The sequence below is a fragment of the Chanos chanos genome, chromosome 10, assembly GCF_902362185.1.
Source record: "Chanos chanos chromosome 10, fChaCha1.1, whole genome shotgun sequence".
NCBI lineage: Eukaryota > Metazoa > Chordata > Actinopteri > Gonorynchiformes > Chanidae > Chanos > Chanos chanos.
This window is the reverse complement of record NC_044504.1, coordinates 36,866,779-36,892,846: the sequence shown is the minus strand read 5'-3', so window position 1 is coordinate 36,892,846 and position 26,068 is coordinate 36,866,779. Positions and strand designations below refer to the sequence as shown.

The 26,068-nt window shown below is 44.5% G+C and overlaps 1 protein-coding gene across 1 annotated transcript; it reads right to left on the bottom strand.

The window, feature by feature from the left end:
• Window positions 1-622: 622 nt before the first annotated feature.
• nab1b (NGFI-A binding protein 1b (EGR1 binding protein 1)) lies at window positions 623-10,434 on the bottom strand. Its single transcript, XM_030787122.1, has 7 exons — window positions 9,631-10,434; window positions 9,237-9,370; window positions 7,616-7,667; window positions 4,645-4,767; window positions 3,168-3,336; window positions 1,221-1,361; window positions 623-711 (listed from the first exon to the last, which is right to left on the bottom strand). The coding sequence occupies exons 1-7, from the start codon at window positions 10,432-10,434 to the stop codon at window positions 623-625; spliced, it is 1,512 nt and encodes a 503-aa protein (XP_030642982.1).
• Between the last annotated feature and the right edge of the window lie 15,634 nt (window positions 10,435-26,068).

Here is a 26,068-nt window from a genome sequence, read left to right as displayed (position 1 = left end):
GAAAAATACATTTTTCAGTACTGCAACTTGTACTCCTCTTAGCTTAGGCTAACTATCTTTAAACTGTCTGGATATGAGGGCTCCATAGAATAACTCACAACATAGAATGAGAACACAGCAACACAAACACTATGTTTGCATGGCCCTCTGTTTCAGTGGAACTACAACTCTGACATGTATTCAAATATATATATATTCATATATATTCATGTGTATATAAACACACAACACACACTACATTTAAATAACATCATATTTAACAAACCATTTACCATGTATTAACATCTGTATGTACAGAGAGAGTGTGTGTGTGTGTGTGTGTGTTTGTGTGTGTGTGTGTGTGGGAGAGAGAGAGAGAGAGAGAGAGAGAGAGAGAGAGAGAGACATGCAAAATAAGTGACAACACAAAGGTCCTGGAATCTACTCAGGGTTAGAAAATAAGGACTCTAGGTTCTTTGGCTAAAAAAAGAAAAGTTAAAAAAAAAAAAAAAAAAGAAACGAAAAAAAAGATAAAAATCAAGTTTCTGAGGCAACACTGGTTGTTAAGGCTCTGTTGTAGTTGTGCTTGTTTAGTATTCACCGACAGACGGCAGAGTTCGCTGTGACGCGCCGATAAAAGCTGCTATCTGGAATCTTCCGGCTCTGATTTGATGGTCTTTTTCTCCGAGAGATTGAGAGCTCGTTGGCTTGTGTCGGCTGAGTTTGTGTTTTCTGGAGAAAAGGGTAAAAGTCAACACAGTATAGGGATTATTGTCCTTCATAATGGACATGACTTATATTGAACATACCTAGTAACTATGCATCTGCTCATATTAAATATTCACAGCTGAGTACAGTGTAATGCATTTTTACATTATGTCCTCATATGACGTAGGATACTCCATGAGAAATGAATTGTGTAATACATGTTTAAGTAATGATATAAGCATTTAAACCTACAGATAATTTTTTATAGCACTGCTGTTATTAATACATAAACACATAGTTTTGGAACAGCGAAGTAAGTTAAACATGAAACTGAATTAAACATAAGGTGACTTCATGTTTGTCACTTTAATTGTTGTTCCCTTTCTCTGCTGTTTTGTTTGTGTGTGTGTGTGTGTGTGTACATGTGTGTGTATGTGTGTGAGTGTGTGTATATGTGTGTGTGTGTGTGAGTGTGTGTGAGTGTGTGTGTGTGTGTGTGTGTGTGTGTCTGTGTATGTGTGTGTGATACACACCTGTAGCTGCTGCAGTCTTACTCTCAGTGCTGGCTTGGTGATGTCTCTTCAGCTCATTGGCCAGCTGTTTCCCCAGAGGCGTCTCTCCGTCAGACAGGCTCGACCTCTGAGTACTGACCCTAAGGTTCAACGGCCTGTCCCCTGCAGGAGCACACACACACACACACACGTTTTATTTTATTTTACGTGTTTGTTTGTTTGTTTAATCTTGAAGGTCATTGGATGTTGACAGTCGCTCAGAGGGTTGCACTCCACGGCAGTAACCGGAGGGTTATTGGATCAGACCCCAGACAGGGCGCCTGCCAATGTGTACTGAGTATATCATTGCTACTGTGCATTAACAGGTCCACCCTTGCTCTCGCTGTAACTACTTTGCCTTTAGGTGAGGAACTCAAACCCAAATAGCTCCTAGGGTAAAAGAGCCCCCGTCTGCCCCCCCCCCTCCCCCGTCTGCCGCACACCTTACCCCCAAACACAGTAGCCTTGAGACACAGCAAACGTGTTCAATGGACCCTCCATGGTTATATAAAGAACTGTGAGAACAGAGTAGATAAATGCTTAAAGACTGTCTTCAAGCCTACTACAGTAATCACGCCTAGAAAAAAAAAAAACCCTCCTCCCCCACACATACCGCAACACTCAATTTAATAAGAATAACTCCATTCTGCTATAACCGATGGATGACGCGCTTAAAATAATGGCTAAAGAAAACTTTACAGGGTTCCTCACAGGTATGTACATCTCTGACAACCTCGTGTTGACATTAAGGTTTAACTCATCTCTGTATCTGCTGTTCTCCTCCCCTCAGTTACACACACACACACACACACACACACATCGCATTAACCTCTCCTGTCTCTGGGAACAGGACTGGGCCAATGTGCGTGTCTACTGACAGCCTCTGCGCGCATGGCATCCTGACGAATGCTTTAAACACAATGCTCCATAATTAGGCTTCGCACCCATTCATCTCCACCTGAGAGCTCCACCTGACCAGACACAACCAAGGCCACTCAATACCAAAGCAAAGGGCAATCTCTTTTACTCTCTCTCTCTCTCTCGCTCTCTCTCTCTCTCTCTCCAAGAGTCTACGCCTACTCTTGAGCATGGAGTGTGTGCAGGGATATTATTGGGCTCCTCTGTGAGAGTTCATGAAAAGGTTTTTAACGAGGTTCCGTCAAAACGCCGTGATGAATCAGGAGCACCAGTAACGAGTGAATAGCCCCCGAAACCCCGAACGACTGACTCACATCAGCACGGGCACAAAACGCTGATCGTACACATCATACACTCTCAGAACTGAGTCCTGTACAAAGCCTCTTGTTCAACAGTCAAAATCCGACATCTTACAGGTTTGACTTTGATCAGAGCGGATGAGGGATCAATGTCGCTCTATGTCAGCACGGACGTAGTCATAGAAACCGACTTATTTTAACTCGAACCTTCACTCAAGGGTCACTGAGGTTGCTCGTTCATTCTTGTGGCCTCTCTGCTGGATAAGAGGTTGGGGAGACAGGGGGCACACAAGCCTGTTTGGAGCAGATGAAAGCAATCTCGCCACCTCAGTAGGAAACAGCTCCTTTCCAGTGGAACCATTTCAGAGCTGATTAAAGAGAGCTCAGTACCAGAATATTGATTACCAGTCGAGGCTCAACAATGGGTTTCCCCAGTCCAACCAGTGAGAATAGCTTTCTTCTCCATCCCCATTAATAATTATGGTTAGAGGAGAATCTTTACTTAATCTGACTGACACACATGTCATACATTAATAGGCACGATAACATGAAATATTGATAAGACCTTAAATTAAGCCTGACTTCACCCCAGAATTTCACCCTTCAATTCATCCATCCATCCATCCATCCATCCATGTATCTATCCTGTGACAGAGCGGATAAAAGCGTCTGCTAGGTGAATTAAGGTAAATGTGGATGTAGAGTGGATTACCTTGCTGCTCTGTGGGCTTGTCTGCAGAGACGCCATTGGTGGCCTGTCTGTCTGCGCTGTGTTTGTAGGGTCCCGGGGGAACCCTCCACTCCAGGGCCTGCAGCCTGTCCTGAGCGGCAGCATCGTGGAGAATCTCCATCTGTTTAGCCAACAGACGCTCCATCTGCACCTGACGTCAGGACATAGAGCGAGGGTCAGAGGGTCAGGGTCAGGGTCAGAGGAAAAGATAAAAGAAAGAGCAAAGCGTAAGTCAGACGGGTGAACGCTATAAAACGACACATGTATTTGATTACACGTTTGATGCAAGATAACACATATACTACGGTGAACTGAAAGATCCCAACACACATACAGACACATAAGATACCACTAGAGAGGATTTTTTGACACAGGGGAAAAGACCAGTTGGGCTCTGTTCAAATTTAAAAACTGATCATGTTTTCTTGAATAAAATAAACAAGACACAAAAATTTGGCGTATAGTCCATGTTTACCCTCAGGGGTGGTATAAGTTGCGGCAAAAAAAAGAAAAATACCTTTTATTGAACAGTCATAAGAATCATAAGAATGATCTCACAAATCATCACACATTAGACCAATCATATTTGCAGGGATGCAAACCACTGGATACTAACAAATAACAGAAAGAGGTTTGTCATGCACCCAGATGGAAAATAAAAAAATCAACAAAAAAGAACATTTTGCTCTCTGTGGCCGTAATAGCGAAGAGCTTATTCAAAGTGGGGTAATTAGTTAATGTACCCACTGATGTAACTCAAGTGATTTTAGAAAAAAAACAGACTGTAAATGTTTTCCACTCCAAAATGCAAATACAGAGAAGGGTAAGGACAGACACAGCACCCTGGGACTGAAAAGGAACAACATCCTTAATCGAACGCAATTTACATCAGGGGAAAAAAAAAAGATCATTGAATTATGTCAGAAAGGGCTTCTATACTTCATGGCGACCTATGTGAGGGCAGTTTTTTTAAGCCACTCTACATATGAACATCTGCTACATAAACAAAACTGTGATTGTAAAGTGATACAGATCTATGAACTCTCTGAACTCTCTGAATTCATATGAGCGCGTGAATCGTTCTGATCATGTGACTCCCCTACAGTTCATTCGGTTTCATTACCCGTCAATGAAAACACATCAAAAAAAGTCAGCGATAACGTGACCCCGTATTCACCCCTTGACGTGCACACATCAGAGGCAGTAAAGCCAGGAAACAAAAGGTGCAGTGCTGTGTCTCTGATCAAACCCTGTGTGTAATGGGATGCATGGCTACACTGCATAGCGGTGACTGTACGACTGGATTGCTAACACACGGCAGGCAGATACAAAGACAGTGTCAGCTTGGCGCCTGCAAGCATTCCACTCCCACGTGCTCACACACACACACACACACACACACACACACACACACACGCACACACACACAAGCACGCATACACAATCCAGAGCCAGTCACCTGAATGTTCCGCCCTGCTGTCTCCTCCCCTTTTGATCTGGCATGAGCCAGCTGCTCCTTCAGCGTCTCCTGCCGCATGTGGATCGCCTGCAGCGCCTCCTGGTGGTCAAAGAAACCACCCTCCTGCTCGAGGAGAAGGAGGTACACAGACATGCGATCAGCTGCAGGTTAGACTAAACCAAAAGTTGTGTCGTAGAGTCAAAACCAAAGTGAAATTCATTTTGGTGAAGGGATTGATAGTGCTTCGAGTAACAGACGTCAAAGAAATGTTTTCACATTTTATACTTTAGTCATCTTGTAATGGTGACATCAATTTTAGAGTTTTTTTTGTTGTTGTTGTTGTTGTTCACAAAGGTGGGGAAGGGATACACATTCATATAGTGGTTGATTAAAAACCCAGAGAGAAAATCCCAAAACATAAATGTTGTTTTGGGGATGCCCTCTAATAAGTCTGTGAGGGGGGGGGGGGGGGTACCGACTGAAAGCTTGGGGAAAGTTGGGTGAGATAGTGTCATTGTTCAGTCTGGTTGACTGAATACTGGTGAATTTTACCCTTACACAGATATTCAACTAGCCAATGAGTCATGATAAGCCCAAACTACCTCAGTGAGGAGGGTCGCTGATCATTAGGTGAAAATAAAAAGATGAAAAAAGAAAAAAAGCCTAGCCCTAAAAAGGTCAGGTAAAAATCAGATAAACGTGACAGTGTGTCTACTCCTTGCGCACTGGTTTCACCGGAGGTTTTCCACTCTATTTTCACCGGAGGTTTTTTTCCAGGAGACCAGGCGATATCATCGCCCTTCAGGGAAAAAGGACGGACGTGTAGTTTTGTAAGTAAAGAATTTTTGAAAGACACGTCTCATTACTCAACCCAGCCCTAGTGTGGGACAAAGTTGAAAACTTTCTTATGTTGACACCAGAGTGTGAGGGGTTGCCATGGTTGCTAATTACAAAAGCCATAAGAGGACGTGCCTTTAGCCTTTGAGCTGCCTGCGTCTGGAGTGCGGGGGAAGGTAACTCTGCGTGCTCACTTGAGCTCTGACGCAAGTTTACTGGGGCTCGCGTGGCAAAGGGTGATGTCACCCCGCCACACCCTCAGAAGTATCAGTCTGTCTGTTCCATGAATGAAGTGTTGCCCAAACCAAACCTGCGCAAAGGTGTGTGTGTGTGTGTGTGTGTGTGTGTGTGTGTGTGTGTGTGCAGGTGCTGTGCGTGCGACCAAGCATGGCCCATTTACTATGGGCCTACTACGCAAATTGCATGGGCGTGGGTGATTCCGTGTGCGCCCACGTAATCACGTCATATCTACCTCAAAAACATGAGGGTAGGCGCGGCGCTGAGCTAACTTGGCCCTCGCTGCACAAGAGTGGGCGGATGCCCCTGTTTCTCATTGGTGTGAAAGGACAGGTGGTGTGGGCGGAGCCAAGACCAGACAAAGACGGGGAAGGGGTTCTTCATTTCACGACTGAAACACTTTGAAGAGGTGAATGAATGAATGAATGAATGGAAAGATCGTTATGTAATCCTACGAGCAGCAAAAGACACAAGCATGTTTAGTTTTGTCAGTTCACCTCATGGCCGCACTCCTCAAAAAAAAAAAAAAAAAAAAAAAAATCACTAGAACACTACTGAGTATGAGGCCAGGGTGTAATGTGAAGGAACAAATATGTAAATTAGGGGAACGAGAGTGTACCGTCTAATGCAGCAACTCGAAAAAAAAAAAAAAAACACGCGTTGTTCTTTAGGGTTGAGTGGTCAAAAACCCACCAAATTTCCAAACTGCTAATGTGCCTTTGCCCCACAATGTGAAATGAAACCAGGCGGAGAAGTGAGACGGGCAATCACCTGCCCAGTTCAACGCACGGCCTCGGCCCACGACGCTGCTAGTGGGATGATGGAAGTTTCCAGAAGATCTAAGGTTTGGATAATGAACAAATGTGTCACTGGAGAGCAATAAAAGGAACAGCTGCCTTGAGTACACAAAAGGCTCTTCACACAGCCACATCAGACAGGACAAACTACTAAAGAGGAACAGATAATGCTCTCAAATAGACAGGTTTAAAAGAAGGATGGACATGAGCTCCAGAGACTTTGAATTTAACAGGGGTGTGTGTGTGTGCGTGTGCCTGTGTGTGTGTGTCTGTGTGTGTGGAAGTGAACTCAGGCACATTAGGTGTGTGTGTGTGTGTGTGTGTGTGTGTGTGTTTGGAAGCGAACTCAGGCACATTAGGTGTGTGTGTATGTCTGTGTGTAGGTGTGTGTGTGTGTATGTCTCTGTGTGTGTGGAAGTGAACTCAGGCACATTAGGTGTGTATGTGTGTGTGTGTGTGTGTGTGTGTGTGTGTCTCTGTGCGTGGAAGTGAACTCAGGCACATTAGGGGTGTGTGTGTGTGTGTGTGTGTGTGAGAGAGGAAGTGAACTTGGTTCTAGAGGAGTTCTTCAGCACTGTTCTGTTCCACTGAACCTTGACCTTTCCTCCACTACATGACATGCAGTCCTGGAGGACACACCTCCCTCCTCCGAGTCCCGCCCACACAGTTCAATATGTTGACAGGCAACTATGCAAACAAAAGCCGCTGGCCACACCCATGTCAATGCAGTCTATTACAACTACCTCATGATACTCCAGTGTGAGGGGTGAGATCTACCCCTAACTGCACAACTTGGGGGGAGAACCTTGTGTAACACTCACCAGTCAAGTGATCGGGTGACGTTAAATTTTTTTAGACGTCATTTGTCATCATCTCTGTACTCAAGGAAAATCTACAGTGATGTATTCACACGACAGCCTGTCTGGTGATTAGACTTCTACCACAGTTTAGAAGCCCAAGCAAGAAACAGGAAGTTGGTGAGAAACCAAGTTTTGGTTTGATTGGTTTGGTTTGACAAGGCTTATTTAAAGTCACCCACCAGATCATGTTCCAGTGGTATTAAAAAAAAGGAAGAGGTAAAAACAGTGACACTCACTCACCTCAGTTTTTATTCTCTTTGGAGAGGGCTCGTCTCGATCTCCACACCGAGACCTGCGAACGAGAGAGAGAGAGAGAGAGAGAGAAAGAGAGAGAGAGAGCGAGAGAGAGAGAGAGAGAGAGAGAAAGAGAGAATAGTCAGTATATGAGGTCGAGCACGTGAGCGAAAAGAGCAAAGTGGTCAGTGACGTGAGACGTAGACGTAGGGACTGACTATTAGAATAACTACAATGCTCAACACTGACCCAAAACCGTAACATTGACTATTCATAACTACGATGCTCAACACTGACCCAAAACCGTAACATTGACTATTCATAACTACGATGCTCAACACTGACCCAAAACCGTAACATTGACTATTCATAACTACGATGCTCAACACTGACCCAAAACCGTAACATTGACTATTCATAACTACGATGCTCAACACTGACCCAAAACCGTAACATTGACTATTCATAACTACGATGCTCAACACTGACCCAAAACCGTAACATTGACTATTCATAACTACGATGCTCAACACTGACCCAAAACTGTAACACTGACCATTCATTTTACTCAGGCTCTATTCATTTGCTTTGAGGAGAAGGTAATACTGTCTCTCCTGGCCTCTCGACGTCGGCGAAAAGCAAAACAGCGAAGAAGCACCGTGACAACGGCACGTGTTCAGTACAAATTCAGAGAGTCTGTACTCCACCAGCTGACTCAGACAGAGACCGCTATGTGTTAAATAAAAACATTCGCATACAATAAAAATGTTGTTCTGAGACAAAACTTTCAGTGCTCGAATGTCAGTCATTTCTGGGACTTTAAGTATAGATTTAGTACTGGATATGCAATTTATCTAGATTATGCAAACATGGAAAACTTTTTTTTTTTCCGGGAGACAATTAAATCAATTGATGTTTATGGCCGTGACACAATCTGATAAGAACGAGCTGTAAGTTAAGGAAAAGATATGAATGAAGCTTAAGTTTAAAAAAAAAAAAAAAAAAAAAGGCACTTCAGTGATTCTGCGAATGGAAATTTCCATGCTGAGGCCTTGCCCGCCTGGTAATCCAGGAAGCACCTGCACAGGCGCTTTCGGACGCTGATTTTCAAATCTCTGATTAGCATGTATGTCTGAGATAAGAGACAGAGAGTGGGAGGGAACAGATACGCCCACAGACAGGAATTCAGCAGTCCACACTCTCAGTCGTATACAGGCAACAAAAACCACAGACACACGTGCAGACTCTAGCAGGCAAGCCTGGCCTTTAAATAGAATGTGAAAATGCAGATTTTAAAACTTGTCACAATGCCAGTACTTTAACTGTTGCTATATCTTAACGTCATCAAAGATCCCCCAAAAAGAGACGACTTCAGCACTCGGCTGCAAAAAAAAAAAAAAAAATGAAATGTAGCATTTAGCTATCACTGATGTTTTGAGCACTTTTAGTTTTTTGAGATCCAGTGTGAAAATTTTGATATCAGATCATCAAATTAAGACAGAAAAGGGAACAGGAAAAACAAGACCGTGATAGTGATTTCTAGTGATTTCAGTTCTAGAGAGCTAATGTTCTCTGAGTTAATGCTACAACAGCAACAACAACAACAGTAAAGGTGTGGAGCCCTTACTTGCTGGTTCTGTAGGTGTATTTGTAGGTGACTTCTCTGGAGACTTGCCGAGCCAGTCCAAACAGCTCATCCCTGCGCGTTAGCAATGCCACTTCTTTCATACAGAGCTGGGCTGCTGCCTCATTCACTGTCAGCTGAGGAGAGATGGAATAAGGATTACAAACCAGTTATCTAATTTGTCGTAAGGACGTGAGAAAGCACAGTAAGAATGTGGGAGACCTCATGGTCTATCTCCAGTAGATCTGAAGACCCAGTCAGTTATGAATCGTTACAGAGACACTGGCACTCCTTCCAAACACACAATGAAATTCAGCTGCTACTTCCACTGTCCCAAACCTCTTGACCATCATGGCAATGGACAAAAATACACATTTTTCATATTTGTCCGGCTAACCTCGTGAAGAGTTAGATGTTTGCCATCTTTCCTCTTGGAGTCAAAGCGTCCGTAGATGGCGCTGTACTTGCGGATCTCCTCTTCTCTGTGCGGGTCCTCTTCACTCATGTCGAAAATATGACTGATCATCTTAGCCAGCTTCTTATTACCCTTCAGCTGCTCTTTGACCTCCGCGGGGTCGCTCTTGGGCAGGGTCTGGGCGATCCTCTCCACGCACTCCGCCACCGACTGCACCGCGGCCGCGTCCAGCGCCTCCAGCCCGTCCCGCGGGGACGACGGGGAGCCCAGGTCGGCCGGGGACAGGCTGTGTTCGCTCTCGGTGCCGTGACCGGCCCAAAACCGCGGCTCGTTCCCGCTCTGCAGGGGGGAGACGGTCGCCGACGAGCTCCCGTTACCCGCCTCGCCTTTACTGGGGTCCACACAGGCGGTGGCCACGCACTTCGGGACTTTGACGTGCGGGTCGCCACGGTTACTGCTGCCTGGCAACAGCGTGGGCGAGCCCTCGGGGAGCTTGTACACAGGTATGCTGCACACAGGTAGAGAGGTCAGGGGCTGGTTGAAAAGGGTAGGGTTCGTGACCCAATCGCGAAGGGCCTTCTGCAGCCGTCGCACGTGAAGTGGTTTGCTGGCCATTCCGACCAGCGCCATGATCTCCAGGAACTCCTCCTCGCCGGCCTCGCAGAGCTGTTGCACATCGTCGCCGCCCTGCTGGATGAACGCGTCGTAGTAGCATAACAGGTTGGCCCTCTGCAAGATGCGGTAGAGCTGCAACTCCCCGAGGGTTCTGGGTAAAGTCGCTGCCATACCTGGAAGGAGAGAGGAAAGTCGGTTGTGAAAGAGGAGCAGAGGCAAAGAGGAGGACAAACGGAGAGGTATGCAGCAACGCTGCGGAGACATAAACGTGTGTCTCCATCCCAGAGCAGAGACAGTAAGAGCGAGAGAGAGAGAGAGAGAGAGAGAGAGAGAGAGAGAGAGAGAGAGAGTCTGTAAGGCTCCTGGGAGAGGCACATACCACATTCCACCTCTGCAAATCACGTAGGTGGGCTCTCTCAGTACAGGCTCCATTTGTTTCTGCTGGGATTGTGCCTCTACTCTTGGCCAAGTCAGGATCTGGATACCCAACAAAGCCAACAAAGCAGAAAGCGGGTGGGGAGGATTTGGTTGGTTGGGGGGGGGGGGCTGTAAATGTGGGAGTAGGATGGTAGGGTTTCACGCTGGGGGATGAGCTGGTGTTTTTCAGTTTAAATTCACAATTCACTATTCACTCCCTTCTTTTTCTTACAGCGAGCCAAAAACCATTGAAAACATAAGCCAACTTATTCTCACATTGAAAAGCAGAAAGAGAAACTTTGTCAAAAGCTCAATTAAAAACAAAACAAAAAAACCCGCATAATGTTATGTGTATATCTGCTTCATCTACTTAGCCGATGGCTCCAAGTTTCCTGAGATTCAGAAAACTTTTAATTCCAATGTAATGTGCAACTGTTACACCGTGTTACAGTGAGGGATTACAGTAAATCTGTCCAAGACATCACAGGCTGTCTCTACGGGCTTGTGATATTCAGCGAAAGCAATATTCAGAGAAAGCCTCGAGCCCTCTCGCATCCCTCATCATTTTATAACAGAATATTTCATCTTTCTTGTTTTTGCAAGAAAAGTTCACCCTGCCAAAATGAATTTCATATCCTGTCTGTGCCATCTTCGCTCCCTGACATCGGAATCAACAACTACGTTGTTAAGATACTGCTATCAGTAACGTTTGCGATAAAATTAGCATTAATAGTACGTAACGTGGTAGATCGGCTGTAAATAAGTCAAAGTGATATGGAGAGATAAAGTCACGTCAGGGTAAAGAAGTCAGGGTGATTTAGAGGAGTTGGGGGGGGGGTAGACCTATCGAGTCAGAGTGAAGATGTACTGACTGAATTTGATCTAGCTGAAGTCTAAGTTGTGGCAGAGAAAGCTAACATTAGTAATCAAACAAGAGCTGAGTTTGCTAAACGATTAATCAGAACGAACTACCGTAGTGTGATCATTCTGTCAGATGACTTTTGTCATAAGACCTAAACACTGTGGAAGAGAATCACTCAGCAGATCAAGGGCTCAAATCACATGACAACCAGGACTCCCTACGTTGACTGATCCTGTCAACTCACTCACATTACTCAGATCTGTCCCCTTTCTCTTCTCTTCCCTCTGTCCAGATCTCTTTGACTTTTACTTTCAATCTATTCAGATCACTTTGATAAATCGTCACAGTGAAAATCACCTCCCATAAAACCGGTGCTTGCGTAAAGCTCGGCCGTCTGGCACGATTATTAGCCTGTCAATGCTTGAGTCCTCACACCCACCTTTATCCTCTTCTCTTACCTTCTCCTCACTCTGTTCTTTCACCTCCTCTTGACTCTCTTCTTTTACCTTCTCTACATTCTCTTCTTTCATCTCCTCCTCACTCTCCTCCTTCCCCTGCCCCTCACTCCTATCTCCCTCCTGCTTCTCCCATATGTCTCCCTCAACAAACAGATCTGCATGTGTTCATTCACTCATTTAGTGTAAGATGGTTGATACCAACTTCAAAGACATCACGTTCATCGGGTTAACCTCGATGTCAATTTGAACATGGATACAAAGTAACTTAGACAGACAAACAGACAGACAGACTGACAGATAGATAGATAGATAGATAGATAGATAGATAGATAGATAGACAAACAGGCAGACAGACAGACAGACAGACAGACAGATAGATAGATAGATAGATAGATAGATAGATAGATAGATAGATAGATAGACAGACAAACAGACAGACAGACAGACAGACAGACAGACAGACAGACAGACAGATAGACAGACAGACAGACAGACAGATAGATAGATAGATAGATAGATAGATAGATAGACAGATAGATAGATAGATAGATAGATAGATAGATAGATAGGTAGATAGGTAGATAATGACATTCTAATTCAAACATTTCCCTGCATTCTTGAGTCAGGCAAGGCCAAACACGTTCAAACACACACACACACACACACACACACACACACACACACACACACACACACACACATACACACCCACTATAGCAAACACTCTTATCCATGGGCCTCAGAGGTATGACTCTGTTTTTCTTTATTTACACTTGATATAGCAGGATCTCAAGAGAGAAAAATGGTCCCTTTTATTTAAAACCCATGGTCTAAGGTTCATGCCATCCAGTGTACCTTTTCATGTTAATCAGTGGTGCCCTAATTTGCAGAGTAAGTCCTCTACCGCTGCTTCGTCATAATCAATAATCTTAAAGTCTAGAGCTACACCCAACTTCAGGGCATACCGTGCTCCATTTACAGTGAAAAAAAAACAACAGCCCACAACCATCAGATAAAGCCAACACAATCACCAGTAGAATGGGAGAGTCAGAGTGTGTGTGTGTGTGTGTGTGTGTGTGTGTGTGTGCGTGTGTGTGTGTGTGTGTGTGTGTGTGTGTTGGGGGGGGGGGGGGTGCATAAGGTCTAATGAGGTTGGTTGTACGGAGAGGAGAGTAAAGGAGCCACTCTTCTGGCAGGCAGAAATCGAGGTCCAGGTGAAGGGCGTCTCGTTAAGAACAATTCAGCACCAGCGCGGGTGGCTCTCAGGCCGTAATTTAGCCCGCACCCCGTCCCTCTCAGAGTACTACAGACTCGAGATCCAATGCTGGAGTTTCCACACAACGCCCGTGAAAGCACTTACTGTCGCGCATACGGCGACAGCACCCTCACACTTGTCAATGGCAATGAATAATGTATACACTAAAAGGAGTGGCTGCTAAGTGAGACCAAAAAGGTGGGAAAAGACTCTTTTAAAAATATATGTAGAACTCGGTGACCCTGTGTGTGGTATACTATGAGTTATATGAATTGCGCAAGACCTCAGTTAACACGTCGCTTCATTGTTTGGAAGTCTTGAGGACAATAAGGAACGATGAGAGTGAAAAAGGCTGATTTATGTGTGGAGATTAAAGAATGAAAACTCTATAGAGCGACTGCACCATGTCCCGTTTCAAAGTGTTGCGCGTTTCTGCCCTCTTCTGCGGTCCCACTTTGACCGGGAGTCAGCGGAGTCAAAATCTACTTAAAAGTATATCAGTGCCGGCCAAACACGAGGACAACAGACCCAACCATGGATCTCACTACAATGCGCTGCTGGTCGTCAAAAGCACGAGCCATAAGCCGTCAACTGAAGTAAACGGTGAGAATGACACCACATATCGACCCCACAGAAAAACGGAATACGCGCGTTAATAACTGTATCACAGAGGCGTAGCATTACAACTGAATTATTATTTTTATTACTGGCTATCCCACACTAACTGATGACATGTCAGGTCTTGCGCTTCCTTTCCCTGAAAACCCTTGTTACAGCGAAACAAACGAACGATTCTTGTGTTATAAATTACCTCATATAGCCTATGCCAAATCCCTGGTATCTTCTGAGAACACAGTGTGAATCATGAGGGACAAGATAAAACTGAACGGAAAGAGAAGTTAAGGATGCTTTCTTTACACAGCTGCTGATTGACGCCCACCGGTCGCTTCGCCTGCGCATGGGATTCAATTGATTCTCCCACCAACAACCGAGGACTGTGCAGTCCTTTGAACTGAGAACTACACTCCCTTTCAGAAGTGGATAGCACATGGACTACCATAACACAAAGCGAAGAAAGCGAAAGCTGTTGCAAAATACGCGAATATCAACCAGTGAAGCGACAGCATGCACGTTTGACTCTCTGAGTCATTCTGGCGGACTGAATGAATTACACACATACCTTTCTTTTTTTTCTCTTGTCTTCCTCTCTTGTCCTCCTTGCGCTATTTCGGACTACCTTGATTCGTATCAAGTCTAAAGTTGAAACTGACAGTCCAGACAATTACACGGACCTTCACCAGGCATCTAGCTGGCAGGGGAGGAAAAATTACCGCGCGCGCGCCTCGGCTGCTCAGTTCACACTGTTCACCAACACTATGTTTCGCTCTCTGTCACTGAACTCTTTGTCACACTGTACAGGCAGAACGGGGGGGTGTAGACACTTAGAACCAAGGACCTACGAACTACTGGTTTCCGCTTGCTCCCCTACTGCCAGAATTGGGATATTCCGCGCTCGCTACATTTCTCTCTCACTCCCACGCGGCTGCGTGACGCAGATCCTGGCGTGGGTGGTTGCAGGGCGTGGGAGGCTGCTGCATGGAATACCAAGCATCATATCACACCAGTGGCCGCAGCCAGTGGGGAGTCAGTGCGTCTGCACTGCCGCACTTTGACGGACATTTAGAACGCGCGCCGACCTTTCTGAAATTACACATTACAAAAGAAGCATTACTGGTGACTGAAATGTATCTTATACTCGGTGACCCCCAGGTGTAGCTGCGTACACCTGTGAGCTACTCCTGTGACGCGCGTGCCCCACTCAGCCTTCCACTTCGCAAATTTACCTTGCAGCCTCGATTCGTCTCCGTTTTCAAAACAACTATATTTTATTTTCAGCCCCTGGACGAATTATCACAATTTTCGGGGGAAAGAAAGGGGAAAAAACTATTTTTTAAACTATTGGTAGGTTACTCTCCGAAACAACTCTCTTGACTGTAATAAAACTAATCTGGTGTACAGTTAAAGTCGTTCTAGCTTTAAATTTAGCTTTATGTTTTAAAAATATTTTCAAAATATATAGTGAACGAAAAGTTTTTGAAAAGACATGACAGTTTCTTTCTAGTCAAAACATGATATTCCAATGTGACACGTGAAAAGCGGTAACACACTGATTATAACATAAGTTAAACCAACAAACAAACAAACAAACAAACAGACAAACAAACGAACAAAAACCCCCCACTTCCTACAACCTATGCAAATTAATAGCAGGGACAGACTGTTTACAGCTGTATTCAATCATCTAATACTGTTAATGATGTCACAATATTAGTTTTGTCAAAACAAACCCCCGTGTGCGAAATGTTCACTCACCCACTATATAGTGTACTATTCTTTATTTTTCAACGTAAATGTACTTCATATTTTTAAATATAAAAACAGAAAGTCCCTGTATAAAGCACAGAAATACACTAAATTAGTTAAATCAGCCATTTTATAATGCTGTTCAAAATTTCAGCTATACATTTACGACACTGTGTAGCGCGTGCGTGAGTGGACAAATGGATATTTTGAACACGGCAAAAGTGAGAAACACAAAGAGAACGCGATGAAGAAAATGACAGGAGAACAGACTCATAGTAGACGAGGTTTTTATCATGGCAGTCAGAGGAGGACCTGTGCGACTCTTGTATGATTCCACGGAGCGAAGACTGACAGTGTTCAGCTCACAGTGTGGTGTTAGAATAGGCAGACAGACGTGCGTGTCTCAGAGAGCACGCTGACTCCAGAACAGCGGGGACAGTCTTATAACAGGCACACAGGGCACTGTGACTTGTTGCAACAGGATTTGGCTTTTTTGATCTGAGTCAGATGTATTGTGTGCAGGCTTGTCCTGGGTGATTAGCTTGTGTGGTCCTTCTTCTATAGGCAGGACGTGTGTGTTTGAGACCTACTACTCCAAAGGTCAGCCTTTCTGTAAGCCTGTTCCACAATGGAAACAAACCTCTCCCTGTCGCAACCCTACCCCCCCCCCTCTCCGTATACAGAAGAAACTCTGAGTTTCATGTGTCCTTCTCTTTTTTTTCTGGTGGAGGAATGAGCATGTTTAGGTGCAGTGGGGCAGGAATGAGGGAATATAAAGGAATAAGGGAGGAGTTGTGGTCCCGCATGCTAACAGTACAGTCTCCTCTTTCAGGATATTTACACTCCTACACACACTGTGATTCAGTTGGCACTAAGCCTTTCCAAACAGAATCTCTGAATTAGGCTCCGTCAGACACTCCACAGCCAAAAGACATGGGATGGTCTCCCTTCTCCTTCTGCCAGCACAGATAACGTGTTGTGTGTGTGTGTGTATATGTGTGTATATATATATATATATATATATTATATATATATATATGAAATATATATACACACATACACAGACACACACAAATCAAAGAGCACGTCGATCATATTATAGTATCTCAGGTGCTCAGTGAATATCAACGCATTGCTCTCAAAGGAAAAAAAAGAAGTGGTATTTCACTGCAGTGCTGTAATGAAAATAGGAAAGAAAAAAAAAACTGCTGGAGGAATCATTGAACGGGTCTTATTGTAAATGTAGGCACAAACTCTGAAGATTTTCCCTTGGAGAGAATATCGAATGATAATCTTTTGATTTCTTTTGTAAGTATATGCAGAATGTCTCGGGATGCTTACAGTCTCTGTAGAGGATGATAATTATATCCATGATCAGTGTATTCCATTTCATCCAGACTGGTCAGAAAGAGAGAGGGAGAGAGAGAGAGAGAGAGAGAGGGAGAGAGAGAGAGAGAGAGAGACAGAGAGAGTAAGAGAGAGAGAGAGACAGAGAGAGAGAGAGGAGAGAAGCGAGAGTAAGACAGAGTGTTGGTGGGGAAGAATGGGGAGGGGGGGGTTACAGTTAAAAAAACTCTGAATCTGCCTCAGTATCAGGAGCTATTTTAAGGAAGTAGGCCAGCAGCAGTAGCAGCAGAAGAAGCAGCCGCTAACAGCCCAGGCAAGATGCAAGGCGCTTTGTTCTTTTTCTCATCCCGGTAACAGTGAGAGAAAAACCAGAAGGTATTGTCTTCAGTGGGCTTGGCACTTAATTGAAGAATAACTGTTAGAAACAGAGAGATGGGCTGTCACAAAATTTGGAAATGCTGTGGTATGTGTGCTTATGTGTGACACTCTCTCTTTCTCTCATATCTCATATGTGTGTGTGTGTGTGTATGTGTGTTTTGTCGTTTAGCAATAATTCTGTGAATAGGTGAAACTGCTATTCTCATTCACTCACATGTTTTCTAGCTGCATTTCATATGAATGGCTCATTATATATTTACACACTTATTACTCTACCGTCTTGGTTCAATGCCGTCTCTGTGGGTTGGATGAGACTATATGTGTGCTTTGTGCTTTTTTTCACTTATCTCTTTATTTCCTGCGGCCACCGAGCCTGTACAGTTCCACAGTAAACATCATGCCCATACGCTGTCTTGATTTTATGAGTCATCTCCACAAGGAACGAGGTAAACATGATTTTTCAATCATTTCACAAGGTGAACTGGCCCTGTGCCATACATTTGAAACTTTGCAATCCTCCCAAAACAAGTTTATGTTGGATTCTGAGATCGGTTGCCATCGAGGATGTCAGACTTGTTGAACGTATGCGGTAAGGTGTTATTTACGTTCACTGACAAATCGTTTACAACAGTGCTCATGCCAGTCTCACAAAAACATTACCTTGTCATGAGGTCCTGAAACTGAAAACTTGCAGTCTTCATGTGTAAGCCACCAGGCACACCACAAACAAACAGCAGATTATGCCTGTTTTGTGAAAAGCATGCAGTTGAGTCGCAGGAGTGAGATTTGAGTGATTGGAACTGGCTCCCTGTGAGTGGGGAGTGGTCTGAATGCTTAGGAGCCCTGAGGAGCTTCCAACTGAAAGGGGGAGGAGGGGCTGGGGGGGTGGCGTGGGGGGGGGGGGGGGCGTTGGGCACACACTAATCTCACTATTTGAAATGCAAATACACCTGTAGTGATGTGGTAATGCATGCGCCACATTATCACAATGCACCCGAAAACAACACAAGACAGGACCAACTGATTGGTGCATCTGCATGAGGCATAAGTGCATAAACAAGCTAAGAAAGATGTCTGTTTTAAGACAGCAGGCAGATGAAACATTTAACATATGAATAACGTAAATACAGCTGCGCCAAAACGTACTGGTAACCAAAGCGATTTAATTTAGTCTATGAAAGAAAAGACAGGAAACATAACGCAGATAAACCTGTGGCTGTGTTAATTGCCATTTCCTCTTAATCAGTTCTCATATGCGATTGTGATGAGTGACAGACTTCATTCATTTCATTTCATCCTTTCTCTCTCTCTCTCTGAAGGCTGTTTTGTTTTCAGGGAGCAGCTGTCAGTATCATCCACTCCAACCTTAATGACATACTGGTTTCTAAGGAGCAGGTAGCCCCCACACTCTCCTAACGCCCACAGCCTGTTTCTCATTTCCCCTGAGCTCTGGGTTGCCCTCTCTCTGACCTGTTCTCTCTCTCTCTCTCTCTCTCTCTCTCTCTCTCATACACTCTCTTTCTCTCTCTCATGCTCTCTCTCTCGCTCTCTCTCTCTCATACACTCTCTTTCTCTCTCTCATGCTCTCTCTCTCTTTCTCCCCCCCCTCTCCTCAGTCAGACTGGGTATGCCTGGCATAACTGTTTCCCATGGCTGCTCTCCACCCCCCCCCCCCCCCAATAACCCTGCCAGCCCCCACCCACCCACCCACACACCGACAACTGCAGAGAAGAGGCTGATCTTTTTCTCATCCAATCTGGGTCAAAGCCTGATCTGTTTGTCTGTCTGTCTGTTTATCTGTTTACTAAATCACTTTATTGTCTTGACCCTAAAAATAAAAAAAAAAATTTGCGTGTGAAATGGTCTTTCTCATTATGTGTCGTGTTGAAGGCACCTGGAACAAACCGATCTCATTCTCAGAGGAATTGTTTGATGAAATATGTTTAATGAGGCAAGAGTTCACTGAAAAGGCAAGGTGTGACATACCAAGCTATTTCTTTTTAAAGCATTTATAAACCACACAGTAACATGCACAACATTAGGCTCAGTCCCTGCTTGAGAGCAGAGCAGAGCAGTCTGAAACACTGCTTCTCTTCCTCGGTGAATTTTCCCTGAGTAGTGCGTCAGTCAGCGCGTCTCTGTCTGTCTCTGCTCCTGTTGTATTTTGGGTCTGTGAGTGTATGCGACTCTGCCCAGTTACCGAGGCAGCAAAGCCGCAGAGGCCGGTCTGGGCCTGTTGGTCCGTGCGGCGGAGCTGAGGACGCCCACGCAGCCCTGGGCCCAGCCTCCCCATCACACACAGCTGCCAGAGACACCCTGCTATTCAGCAGACCCACGGCTCACCAGCCAAACTCCCCCCTCCCCACCACCACCACAGATACACACACACACACACACGGTTTTGTTCTCAGCAGGGTGTGCGTGTGCTATGTATGAGAGAGAGAGAGAGAGAGGGAGAGAGGGAGAGAGAGAGAGAGAGAGAGGGAGAGAGAGAGAGAGAGAGAGACGGCATGACGGAAGAGAGAGAGTGTCAATGTTGATACATTTGGGTGAGACAGAGAGGGTGAGGAAAGAGTGGAAAGTACATATGGGTGTGTGTGTGAGTGAGTGTGTGAGAATGTGTGTGTGTGTGTGGGGGGGGGGGGGCGTAAGTGAGACAGAGACAGAAATCGTAGACGACTGAGCCGGTTTGTGTGTGTGTGAGTGGTAGTCCTATACGATGACAGTAAAGTACAGCTGGTGTTGTGCTGTATAGGACATGTGCGGGCTATATGTGGAAACGCGCTCGCTTGTGAGCTCACCGAGTGTGGGCGTATGTGTCTTTGTGTGTATCTGTGTGCGCGGGTGTGGGTAAGTACTTACACATTAGTGTATTTATGTGCATAAATGTTTAGGAGTGCGCGCGTGGGTGATCAGCTCACATCTGTGTTTGGTGAAGTGTGTGAACGTATCTGCGTGAGAGCATGTGTGTGTGTGTGTGTATCTGTGAGCGTGGGCTGATTCTTGCGCTTGGGTGTGTTTTCACGTGGGCGGGGGGTCTTTAGCATCCAAAGATAGTGACTGTGACTTGGAACGATGCGATTTCATCAGCCCAGTTTTCCCAGCTTGTTTTCCCATGGCTTCGATGTGGAAGTTAGAGGTCAGCCTTTACTTTGGCACCAGTGACTTTCCATAGATGTTACAAGAGTTAGCAATTCCTTTTTTTTTCTCTTCTGTGGGTCATACATTGCTTAATGAAAAAGAGAGAATAATTAATTTTATCTAAGCCTGAGATTGACATCTTCACAAGCAAATCTGAGTATTTGTTCCTTTAAAATACTCCAATTCCTGTATGTTAACTGGAACAGGGTTTTACATAGTGTTTTACTGACATCTTACTTCTTTAGATATGTAACCCGATACATGTCCATCTGACGGTCAGCGTATATAAAAGACATATGAGCTTGTTTAGAGTGGTTAGTGATTAACACGCACTGAAGAAATGATCGAAGTTATAAGGTCGTAAAGTCCAAAATTACCTCCTACAAAAGCTGGGTGGATTTTTTTCAGTGACACTTCCTGCAAATGAAGGTTCTAGAAATAAACAGGACAAAAATTTCCTGTGCATGAACGTGTAAATGTTTACTGCTGTGTCTGAGTGTAGGTGTGTGTATGTGTGTGTGTCTGAGTGTAGGTGTGTGTATGTGTGTGTGTGTACATGAACACATCCCTTGTCCCAATGTCCCTGTGTCTCTGTCACAGGGCCAATGACCCTGGTGTAGTCAGGGAGTGTGTATAAATGTATATCGTTCACTTGTTTAATCGCTTAAACGCAAATAAGTGGGACCCAATCCATGGCTCAGATTTCTTTTCTATGAGGTCCAAGAATGGATGTATTAAAGAAATCGAGTTGATGATTAATTAATGTCAGCTCTAAGCGTGAAAGAGGGGGTCTTTTCGATCACTCTCAAGTCTGAGGATTAAAAAAAAAAAACAATCTCTGAGCCACGTGCTACTGAAGAAATGACATGCTGAATGTCACAGGACCGGAGGTGAGTGATACTGGTCAGGTCTGTCTCGGAAGATTTTCTTAAAATAACGGCGATCCAGCTGTTGTATTTCTCAATACTGCAAACTAACAGAGATTTAAATCCGTTTAAAACCCGAGTCTTACCGTCACATTGACATTCCTGACGGATATTTTGACTTGGCCAGTGCACAGATAAATTCCAGACTCTTTAAAGTGAATTGTTGTAAATTGGAGAAAGACGGTGAAGGGTTTTAAAGGTCAACTACAGGATGCTCCACATTACACAATACAAGTCTCCATCTTAGCCAAAGCAAGTTACTCAATATACTTAATAACACAATGTTTCATCTGGACGTCACACAGTGATGAAACACAAACACAATCAGACATATTTGGCTCCTGTTTTAACAATGAAGGTCAATCGACGTCACTTAATACAGACATGCTTTGCCCTTTCCAACTTTTAATAAATGAGCCCAGAATGGTGAGTGAATACTTTGCACAGGACTGAATGTTCACACAGGCTGTGACAGGTCTTTCGGATCAATAACTCATCTCTGCAGCATTTAAAAGCAAACTGTAAAGGACAATGTTGTCATGGTAAAGCCAGAGCTGATTATTCCTCTAAATGTAAGCAAAAGTCTCTGGTTATATTCTCTTCTGGTATATTCTATTCTCTCGCTCAGATCTGTCAGGAATGACTCACCTGCCACATACGCAAAAAATGACAAGGCACCAAATTCAGGAAAGAAAAAAAAAAAAACCCCAGTATGTCAGTTTGACCTAAGCAAAAGTACAGCGATATTCTTAGAGTACAAGTTCTATCTCCTCAACTCATCTGTGGCTGGGATGGTTGTTTGTGTGAGATTAGTGATGCATATGGAGTGGCCACTCAGTAACAAAGGCTGAACCATAGTTAAACTTAAGATGCATTGTACATGCAGTAGGATGCATTGAGACATGTATTCTTCACTATAACAATGTCATATTTTCCCTTTTACTGTCCTGACCAAAGAAAATTGGCATATCAGACTGAAAGAAAACCACTACGTTCCACTGGCTTGTTAGCCTTACCAGCTTGCGCTTCATTGGATAAAAAATACACGCGTGGTAATAAAAGAAACCACACGTCTGGAACCTCCTGTAAACATGACCATGTCAAAAATCAGAGACATTCACAAGCCCAAATGTTCTTATATTAACAGCACCACCCGTTACGACATTTAACACAGCGCACAGCCGTGGATCCGGTTCAATGTTGATAAACAGAGAGAACAAAGACAGTTTGCTGTTAGCTTCTGTCTCCATGAATATTTCTTCTGCTCAGTCTTCAGCTCGACGCCTGTGATGGAGCCAAAATCACTGCAATAATGCACAGCTGTCGAGCAATTCAGGGCTTAACAGACAAACAAACAGCAATCGACCAAATGGATTTAAAAAAAAACAACAACAACAACAAACAAACAAGTCAGACTGAGCTTTATTTGCATGACTCCATGGCGTTTTCACAGGAGCCTGGATGGCAGACGATCCGATGGAAGGCAATGGCTGATTAAATTTCACCCTAATTCCCTTATTTGCTACGGAGATTGGGGAATGTAATCGCACAGGCTTGTGTTCAGTGCTCCCGGGGCTTTGGGCAACGCATGTGACACATCAAAGTGGCTTTTGCTCTCTAAGACGGCTCAGCGGTGCCGCGTAAGCAGCCAAAGGCCGCTAAATCGTCTGTAGACCGTAAACCAGCAGAGTGCTCCACCAAAAACTCCAATACCCGAGTGTTCTTTCACACCTGACGTATCTGGACGAGAACTGATTTGTGTGGTAGAACAACTTTAATTAAACCTATGGAACGGCCTCTCGGCAAATCCCTTCCTATTAAAATATTAATCTGTCATTTCCAGGTATTCACGGGCAGTCGCTTCACTCTATTTGTAGTGATATTAGAACTGAGCTGCTCCAAACCCAGCTCAGTGTTCTATTAGTTTGGCATAAATACTGAACCGACTGACATTTGCTTATACATGAAAATCTGTGCTTGAAGGAACCTGGCACTTTTGCGCAGTCATTCTGGACGCTTGTCTGTTCAACAAACGCATGCGATAAAATGAAACGAACTACAATAAAAAGAGACTTTCAACATGTAGATCCATACTGTTTAAAACCAGCATGGTCTCGTTGCCCAAGTTTGGAGCACAAACCGTGAGACAACCCTGTTGAAGGTACGGTGGCACTGAGCTGAAGCGAAGCCACTTTTGTCTGGTGCGAGACAATGTAATTATGTGCTGCCAGTTCCCCAGCGTCTAACTCTGTATCCAGCGTTCTTCATGAAGGACCTATGGGTTGCAGTTGAGGCGTGCTCGCTACCCACGACTTCCTGTGTGTTTCAGGGCACCGCCTACATCTGCACGCTATAATGACCAGTGTCCCTCCCACCTCCTGCACACACACCACGTTAATGAGCTATAATCACATCTCCAGGCCCCTGGTGGAGCAGAGCGCGTGGGCGGGTCTCCCACCACTAGCAGACCCTGATTACCACCCACTTGCCTTCTCCTGCACGGCGAGCTTAATGAGGAATGGTCCTGTCAATCAACAAACACACACACACACACACACACACGCACGCAGAGTGAGAAAACAACTTTATGGAAGGGATTAATCAAAATGTAGCCACCTCTGATGCCTGTCCACCTTCTCTGACCCTGTCAGTGTGAGAAATCATTAGAAGGCAGGAACGGACGCTGCGGTTATTTGATTTTAGGTCATTTTCATTCCGTGCATGAATTTTAAACTGTATCGGGCAAAAAAGGTCGCAATCCAACAACCACATCCTGTCTCGCATTCACAGAAAAAGGAGGAAAAGCACTGAATCTCTTTGAACTGTCAGCTTGGCTCTCAGAATTGAGAAAAAAGGGTTTATTTACTGCATAAATATTGCACTATGCCTGTATTCAGAGTTTCATAAATTGGAACATCTTCTGCTTATCTGCATTTTCCCAGCAAACGTGCTGTGTTAAAAAACAACTATCAAAGGTATCGTTTCAGTGAAAGTGCCCACGAGAAAACTAAGAAGAAGCTGTCTTTATTATGACCTTGCAGGGTGAAAACGAAAATTCTCGACATGTTTACCATACGGTGTTAAGTTTTGATTCCCCCCCCCCAAAAAAAGAATCCGTATCTTGGTGCAGAATCGGGGCTCTTTGTGTTTGATGTTTACCAGACGGCAATTAAAACCAAGCTCTGCTGAGGACTGGTCCCCCCCCCACTCATCCGCCTACCCACCAAAACACTCTGCCTGGGTAGAATTTTCAGCTCACTGCTTGTGTCAATCAGCAGCCTCTCCCAGCAGCAGTAACAGCTTTACTTTCCCTCGGAAACTCCGACAGTAAAAAAAAAACAAAAAAACAAAAAAACAGTATTTCAACCACCATGAAAAACAACCTCTGTGTTCATGTTGAGGGTTTGAGAGAATACTTTGTTTGCCATCTCGTCGTGAAGAAGGACTGAAGAGCAGACATGCGTGTTTCTCTGGAACGCTGACCCGGGATGGTGGGGTTTGCTTTGGGGGGGTGGGGGGGGGGTTTGAAACGTTTCAGCCGCCCGTAGATCGGGCCCCCTCCCACCCTGCTGCAGATCACTGAATTCCTTCCCTGAGCCCCTGGAGCCTTGCCTCCCCTCAGGACTCGGAAGATACAATAGGTGTAGGATGGGCTTTGGATCGCCAACACTAGGCCCTGCTCTGTGGGTGTCAGATTTCACAGCACTGATCACAACAAACTCCCTCTCTTCTTCAGAGAGGCATCTGCCATTGCATTGACTATTCCATTTTAGTTATGAGTCTGGTCCAGTTTGTTTGTTACTTATCTCTTGCAGAAAAAAAAAAGAAAGGGTATTGCTGTTGTCAAAATACAACTGATATAATGTTGATCAGTATTCACCTCTAACAGATCAAATCACACTAAGAGCACATGCAAAAGGAGACTCCTGTGAATTAATGACTGTTTCATCTGCGTTAAATTAAGATCTCAATGCACAGCAATCAGTTCCAGTTGCAGCAAACTGTGTCGTCAGGTGATAGCTCTCGTTAACACACAACAACAACAAAAAAAAAACCTGTCACTTTAAACCCAATGGGACTTTTTGAACGTTAAAGGGAAAAAAAAAAAACCCACAACGCCTCACTTCAACTGTCAAGTTTTTTTTCTTTTTTGTCCCAAATCACTTTCCTTTTTGACATAGATCAGTTCACACTATGCTACTGTCTACTGCTTCACAGCAACACAAAATACCCACAGACACAACAAAAATTGTCCGTGTTGCACCTAGTATAAGCCAATGTGAAATTCCACTGACATAAACGTTATCAGCAACAGCCCCTAAATGCCAATCAAAAAAGCTACACTCGCTGAACATGTGGATAACTTTAAATGCTTCACCATATGACCTAATTAAATGTACTTGACCAGATCAGCTCCCGACAAGTTCCTGCCAGGCACATCACGAGCCACTGTGGTGCAATATCCCAAACGTGCTTGAGAAGTAAAGAAAAAAAAAAAAGAGGCAATCGTTCAGAGAAGCAGTCAGGGAATGAGTGTTTACTTGAGAAAAATGGTATAATAAGGGAATGAAGACCTGAATCTTTTAAAAATAAACAGCAGCATCTAAAGTTGCTCAGAGGCTGACTGTGCGCTCGCAAATGTGACAGTAGACCCACA

What these genes read in the sequence shown, in the direction of transcription:
- nab1b (XM_030787122.1), bottom strand. Translation starts at nt 10,434, where the DNA reads ATGGCAGCGACTTTACCCAGAACCCTCGGGGAGTTGCAGCTCTACCGC. An exon ending in TACACCTACAGAACCAGCAA is followed by an intron (nt 7,668 to 9,236) that starts GTAAGGGCTCCA and finishes TCTCGTTCGCAG; the next exon opens with GTCTCGGTGTGGAGATCGAG. An exon ending in CAAAGAGAATAAAAACTGAG is followed by an intron (nt 4,768 to 7,615) that starts GTGAGTGAGTGT and finishes CTCCTCGAGCAG; the next exon opens with GAGGGTGGTTTCTTTGACCA.